General features: G+C 41.4%; 1 protein-coding gene across 1 annotated transcript in view; it reads left to right on the top strand.

Moving 5' to 3' along the window:
• Positions 1 to 2,734: 2,734 nt before the first annotated feature.
• The window catches only part of nus1.S (NUS1, dehydrodolichyl diphosphate synthase subunit S homeolog), a 9,562-nt gene continuing 4,526 nt past the window's right edge, over positions 2,735 to 7,770 (top strand). Inside the window, exons 1-3 of the mRNA XM_018265372.2 lie at positions 2,735 to 3,406; positions 6,995 to 7,123; positions 7,420 to 7,569. Of these exons, the coding sequence (XP_018120861.1) occupies positions 3,013 to 3,406; positions 6,995 to 7,123; positions 7,420 to 7,569 (673 nt within the window). The 5' untranslated portion in view covers positions 2,735 to 3,012. The remainder of the gene's footprint in view (positions 3,407 to 6,994; positions 7,124 to 7,419; positions 7,570 to 7,770) is intronic.

The raw sequence follows: 7,770 nt of genomic DNA, 5'->3' as shown, positions 1-7,770 counted from the left end.
TCTTGTTCTCTTTTTTGAAGTAGCTACTTCTTGAAAACCTTGCACTACCTCCTGCTTAATGACAGCCGCCAAAGATTCAGCAAAAACTTGATTTTCAAGAGGAGTTGACGTTCCTGGTTCTCCCTGAACTTGAACTGACGTAGCCTTTTGTGGCGTTTTGTCTTTCTTTTCAGTGGCAGGAAGGCTGTGTAATCATAAGAAAACAATAATTAACTTTCTGTACATCTCTCTCTCTGTTTTAGCACACAGGCATCAGAACATTTCTCACCTTTTCCCTTTGGGGTGAGGTGGTTTGCCCGGCATTCCCGACTCCATAGAGGTGCTGTATAAAATATATAATTTAGTCTGCATCCCAGACAGAAAAAATCCTCCTCGCAAAAATCCCCCTACTGCACATATCTGTATTAACAGAAAAAACAGTCTCCTGCAGCACACAGCGTCCGGTAGGGAGTATGGAGAAGACTGTGCCTGCCTGATTGTGCTACTGAAATACCTTATGGCGTCTCTGTGGCGTGAAAAACCCCACTTCCAGTTTTGCCATGCTGCCAGAATCCAAGATGGCGCCTACTATACTTCCGCCCATACGTTGCTTGCCGCATTCAGCCCAACCGGCTTCCGTGACGTCACTTCCGGGTAGGCGCTACAGCGCCTCCCTAACGCGCAAAACACGGGAGGTACGGCATGGCCCTAGGCTGCCTCCTTGCAACCTCCTGGCCCTCCCTTGCTAACCCAAACTATAGGGGAGCTTTCTGGACCTCAGCCTAGTAAGGGGGAGTAGAGAGAGAGAGAGAGGAGAGCCCCCTTACTACTGGAATAATCCGACTGCACCATCAGCCCGTGACAGGAAAAAAAAGACACTGAGTATATGGGTGGTGGGCACTTTTAACTTACTTGGGGAGGATCCTGTCCATTGGCCTGGTGAGTGGATTTAACCCATTGGTGAATTGCTGCCATGGGTGACAAGGAAAGTTTGCTCCTGTTATGGCATTTCCACATATTCCTGTATCTTGCATAGCAGGGAGTTGGTAGTTGTATGCCCCAGTATCTGAAATAACATTTTTTCTATCATATTTTTGCATACCAGCTTAGTTATTACCACATTTGACTTTACGTGTCTGGTGGCAGGCTGTGCCCTTGCATATATTGTCAGGGTCAGGCTGGGGAACCCGCCCCTGCCCCCCCCCCAGTGTAAGCAGCTGTCAGTGAGCTTTAGAGAGACACATAGGTACAGAGGTTTTTCTGCTCACAGTGAAAGCTGCAGGGGTATGTTCTGAAGCACTCACTGAAGCACTTAGTTACTCTAATTGCTCCATTGGATGTCCCATGTGGCCCCCTTCAAGTCGCTGACTAAAGATGGCCGTATTAGAGGTCGCTAAACAAGCCGATCTTAACCCGATATGCCCACTAACGGCTGGGTGATATCGGGTTAATCCAAACATTCGGCACTGGGGCCGAACGATCAGATTACAATGCTGTGAATGGACGCCGACGGGTCACAGGGCTCCATCAACTAACCGATGTGGTCCTGGATCAAAGAAAAAAAAATCAAACTTGCCCGATTGATATCTGCCCGATTTTTGGCCTAAAATAAGATGCCGAATCGGCCTAAAGGACCCATATCAGCATCTTTAATCTGGCCGTGTTTGGCCTCCTTAACTCAGTGTTGGACAGCTGAAAAGCAGGAAGTAGTGTTCTGTTATATTCAACATCCAATCACTCCAGCCTTTATACATTACATTTTTGACTAACTATATTGAAAACATTTTTCAATATAGTTTATATTTACCCAGTGTTTTAATTTTACACTGAACTGTTCCTTTAACATATATGCTCACAATATTACCCCCAAAGCTGTCTGAAGGAAAAGAAACAGACATTTGAACTGCAGATGCTTAAAAAAAAAAAAAAAGCTTAGGTGCTTTAGGTCATCGGTGTAAAGCTGACTTCTGGTTCAGCACACAGAGGAATTCAAGCGGCCGTCACTTTTTGACATTCTGTTATGGAGCACTTTGGAAATCAGATTGAAGTTCAAGATTTAAAAAAAACCAAAGGGGAGAGTAAGCCTGATTTATATAACAGTTTGGGGGGAATTAAGTGTTAAGATAATTTGGTGTTACTGGTCCTTAAAAGATTTAGGGTCAATGATCTTCTCGTTAAATAGAAGTCCCTCTCACGATCGTTATCCCATGTTCTATTACTTGACTGGGCGCTCACATTTTCCATCAGCTCATCAAACACCAAGGCAACAGTTTCTATACAATTTAATGTTCCCAAGTTGTCCATTACATTATTCTCCATTAAGGGGCACTTTCAGTGCATGGCAGAAAAGCAAATCTGTTTATTGTTAATGAATATACTATTATAGCTGTGTTAGTAAGTCTTTTCTTTCATTTTTATCTTGCCATTGTTGCATTGTTATTATGCGATTATGGTAAATGCTCCCTGCCTTACCCCACAGAAATTCATAGGCGCAGTGATTCCTCCAATCCCTACAAACATCCAGCGACACAATGAACTAGCCCATAACCTAAGGTAGAAGTTGCAGCCTGTATCAAACCTACAGTACAAGTTGGCAACCCCGGGGTTAAGTTGCAGGTCCTGTCAAGGGTCCGCAGCCCGCCACTAAAACCCATTCATTACCATTTTCCCATGTTTGAATTTGCCGCTCACTAATCCGCAGTGGAGCGGTCACATGGTAGGATCACAGTACGTCAGGTCCTTTCCGAGGATATGAACTAGCCGCTACCATCCCCATATGCCCCGAGCTTTCAGATTCTAATGCACGTATTTCCTCCAAACACATGAGGTCGCTATCGCTCTACTCCCTCGCGTCTTCCTTTGGTTTTCTTTTATTTCGGCTCCAACCTGCGCTGGCCACGTCACGCACCCTCTTTGCTCCTGGAAGTGACGTTTGACTATCAGCCAATCGGTGTTGGCCGTGTGCTGCCGGCTAGCAATGCCTGACTGCTGGCCGGAATTGGAGCTGGGCTGCTGGCGGTAGGATCCTTTGCAATGTCTGTGCTGTGCGCCGTGGCCTGGCGCCTCTTGCATTTGTTGCTATGGGCCCAGCGTGTGGTGTTTACTTGGTTTCGCTCATTGAGCTGGAGTTTTGTCTTCCCGAAACTTGCAGATTTGAGATTAGGAAAGGCCGGACATTTCCAGGGTGACTGTGGGTATCTTACCAAGCAATGTGACTGCGCGGACCTAAGACACCGATGTAACTTGAAATACCTCACCCAGCAGCGGAGCCGAAACTGGAGGGCGGACGGGTGCAGGCTGGGCAAGCTGCCTGTGCATATGGCAGTGCTTATGGGCGAGGAAGTCCAGAGTTATACTGATCTGGCCAACCTGGTTGTATGGTGCATGGCAGTGGGGATCTCTTATGTCAGCGTCTATGATAATCAAGGTAAGTGTCCGAGAGAGCTTTCTGTACTGGCAGCCTGGGCACTTTACTCTTTCTGCTCATTCATTCATTTAGCTTCCAAGCTAAAGCTTTACTGCCCTTGTGTTAAGAGTCCTGCATTTGGTTGGGTACCCGCGGAATGCCCACAAGGCGGTCGGGTTTGGGCAGAAATTACTGAGTGCCTGATTGTCGTAGTCCGCTGGTAAGCTGTCTGGGTAACCGCAGCAGGACTGGTCCCTATTACCCTCACCTGAGTTTGTGGTAGCTGAATAGGGCCCTGCGCGACATAAGTTCCAGGTAAAAGTGACGACACGTCTGGTGAAAAGTGACATCGCTTCTGGTCTGCGGGTCCGGGTTGGGAAAGGGTCTGCCCAATTGGACCTGCGCAGGACTCTACCCTGTGAGTAAAAGTAAGTGAGGAGACTTATCTCAGTGCTGATTCATATGTGTCAAGTGCTGCTAGATTAGGCACCATAAAGCATGCATTCCTGGACCAGGCCTCTGTATTGACAGTGTTATGTTCATCGTTTTGATAATGTCGATAAACTCTACAAGCTGACCTTAGAAAGATGGCTATGTTTGGTTATATATATATATGCATTCTAATGAAAAAAATAGCAGCAGTTATTCGCATGCATGAACACTGGTGTTTCCCAAATTTGTACAGAGAAAAGTGAGTTCAGTTGCTATGTGATGTCCAAGTCCTATCTGTCAGATGTAGGCTTGCCATAGAGTAACATAGCATCAGTGTGAGTGCCACATGATAGCATTGGTACTTTTTCTTTTCAATAGGAATGTTTAGAAGTTATTTTTAGCTTATTTTTAGTCTTATGGCAAAGATATGGGAGATCCATTCCTGTTCTATAGGCTAACAGTATTCGAGACTACCAGGTTGCATTGATGCAGTAGAACTTTCACCAGCAATTTATGTGAAAGTTGAATATGAGCTTGGTCTATGTGATCCAGACTGTCACATGCTACGCCGTTGGGCTGTGACTTAGAATGCATGTGGTCACAGGAGTATATATAATATACTGAGTTGCATACAGATTTCATTGTTTGTTCTAGGAATGCACTGCATCCAGGATTTACATATGCAAATTAGGGGCGTGGAGGGAAATCGCGTGACTTTTTGTCAAAAAACAAGGAAGTAAAAAATGTTTCCCCCTTCCCACGATTCGGTTCGGTATTTGGCCGTATTTTGGCGAAGGATTCAGGGGTTCGGCCGAATCCAAAATAGTGGATTCGGTGCATCCCTAGTTTGTTCAGAGTATTTCTTCCCTCTATTGTGAGGGTTGGTTATAGTTGCAAAACAGTTTCGTTTTCAGATTCCTTCCATAGATTAATAGGCATTTGCATTGCCACTGTTTTGAGAGAATACACTGGCAATTAAGGTGGATTTCAAGTCGGTGCTATTTTAGTTGTCAGTTCACAGACTTAAAATCAGATCTTAAATGTAGTTGCGCTGACCAAATCTATGTATTCTTATTGTGTCATTATGGGAAACTTTATGTGATGGTTCCATGTCATTATTTTTTTTCACATCTATCACATATACCATTATTATTATGTAGATATTTCATAATTATAGTTGTGTATAGTAAAATCATCTTTTGCACAAGACCAAAGTACACTTTCTGAAGTTTTAAATAGCTTTGTGCTTGTTTTCTTGATGTATTTTCATTCATAACCCATTATTCGCTTAATTTAGACAAGGCTTTTTGGAAGATTCTGATGCTTGCGGAAAATGCTTATGTGCTCTGGAAATTGATTTTTGAATGCATGTTGTAACCAGAGCTCAATTAATTTGTTTAGCATATTGTCTATTCATAAGTATATGTTGCTTCTGATGTTAAAAATTGGTCGACTTGTTGACTTTGCTTTTAGAAAAGCCTGTATTCCTTGTATACATCTTGTGCTGGAAAATGCTACACAGTAAGGTAGGTATACTTTAGCTTTTTAGCCACTGGTTAAAGGGGCAGTTCACCTTAAATTGGTTTGTGATTTGTGTTGTGAATATTCTTATATTGCTTACTTTTCAGATCTTTTCTTATCCATCTTTCAATCTGCCATTCAAAGTTCTGCTGGTTGCTAGGGTAAATGAGACACCAGTAACCAGAAACTGGAGTTGTAGATGTAAATTATTTAAAACCCACAAAAATAAATTCATATTGCAAATTGAATACCACTTGCTTCATTATACTGAATGTTAATGTTAATTGCAAGGAGAACTGTCCCTTTAAAGATGATGTGTGATTTCAGCCCCTAACCGTACTGTACAACATTTAAGGGTTATCATCTGGGGGAAAAAATGGCACTGTTAAATATTTAATTAGATTACTGTTGAAAAAATATTATTCAAAGTATTACATCCAATTTTTATGTTATGTTTTATAAATTAAAATATTTAATTCTTCTTTCCAGTTGTTGAATGTTCAGGTCAGATATGATTAGAGGCCCTTTTCCCTGTAAACAAGCACTTACAGATTAGAGGGCCCCTTTAACCTGGTAATAGCATTCAATAGCTCGATGTACCAATTGACACTGTCTTCATACTTCCATGATTACCACTCATGTGGCTTTGTCCTTTGCCTTACTTGACAGCTTGTGAGTTTGCAAAATTCACATTAGAAGTACTTGAATTGATTTCACATTATGCTGTACTGATATTATATTGCTCAGATATAATAAGTATTTAAATAGTTCCTTGTTTAAGGGTGAAAATTCAGGCACTTCTTGTTTTTCATTGTATGGCCTGTCATAATAAGCAGGGTTCTCATGTTGCAGAATGAGTCCGCTTACACACCTGCATTTTAGCTATTCCTTTTTATTAATTCTTTAGTTATAGAGGAGTTATAGCAAGTACATGGTGGTGCTTGAACTGTTGCAAAGCTAAAATGCCCAACAAGCCTACTGGGATTATTTAATGTTTACATGATTTTCTAGTAGACTTAAGGTATGAAGATCCAAATTACAGAAAGATTATCCAAAAGAAACCCGAGGTCCCATGCATTCTAAATAACCAATCCCATACCTATATGTTGATCTAGTGCAAATGAAAGTTTTACAAATCAAGTTCAAAGTACTGACCGACACTTTCCTGCTATATGGGGGGAATCTATCACTATATGATATTTGCATATCTCTATATATTTCAAGACTTGTGATTCAGATGTGTGATCTTTGTTTTATATATTAACCAGTCTCATTTACCCCTTGATTGCATGAACATTTTAGTTGTTTAAGATTGCTTAGAGATGGAAATGTATTGGTCTTAGAAAAGCTAAGTATGCAGCCTGTTTTAATTTACAAAACTACATTTATATCTGACGATTAAACAACAACAAGCTGCATATATAGGTAATGGCATAGTGATTATAAACTGAGTCATCCATTTTACATTTTTTTTTTATATTGGCCCTTCAAAAAAGTAATTAGAGGTGCTCTTTAGAATCTTATCTGCTGGTTTGTGCAGGTATTGTGTTGTGCTTGTTAACAATGTCTTCTCTGTTTAATACCAAACACAGTGTGTTTATAAAAACAGATTAAGTAAATGTCTTTTTTTTTTTTTTTCCTTGCCTGTCCTCAAAGGTATCTTCAAAGAAAATAGTTCCAGGCTCATGGATGAAGTGTTAAAGCAACAGAAAGAACTTCTGGGTCATGACTATTCAAAGTATCCATTAGAGCATGGGAATGGCACCACAGATAGAGCTGACAGAGGTATGGTTTTAACATTTAAAGTTTCCCCACACAGAGGTATGCAGGGGTCGGTTAGGACTTCCAAAGCAGTGTGCAAAAAATGAGCTGAATGCAGCCACTTCCCCCATGCACTTGCACTTCTGCTTGGGGGCAGTGTAAACGTGCCCCATGATTTTAACATGATTTAATGTCTGTTGAGGAAAATGTATTTTGCATGAAGGTCACATCACAAGCTTTGCTTGGTTATTCCCTATGACATAATTATGTCAGTTCCATAAAAGAAGATAATGCTAATCCTCTTTTTGCTGCTTTTCCAGCTCTGATTCATATGCCGTTCAAGGTGCTAGCCCCAGAAGATGGGAAGATGCAAATTGTAAAAGCAGCTCAGAATTTCTGCCAATTGGTAGCACAAGAAAGGAGGAAGCCAATAGAGATGGATGTGAATGCATTAGACCATTTGTTAAGAAGTAAGATATGTTTTGTTTTTACTGTTCTTTTTGTTGTCTGAACTGAAAAATGATTCCATTTTGTATATGCTTTGCTACTAACTCCAGTGACAGAGACCAACACTAAATGCAGAGAAGTATGTCTTGATGGTGATAATATTTTCTGGGTTTAGAGCTGATCTTTGTTACCAGTGTACACACCCAACTGAAAGAACATGATCC

This window comes from Xenopus laevis, chromosome 5S (genome assembly GCF_017654675.1).
Source record: "Xenopus laevis strain J_2021 chromosome 5S, Xenopus_laevis_v10.1, whole genome shotgun sequence".
Taxonomy (NCBI): domain Eukaryota; kingdom Metazoa; phylum Chordata; class Amphibia; order Anura; family Pipidae; genus Xenopus; species Xenopus laevis.
The sequence above is the reverse complement of the archived record's forward strand: the minus strand, read 5'-3'. Positions and strand labels throughout refer to the sequence as shown.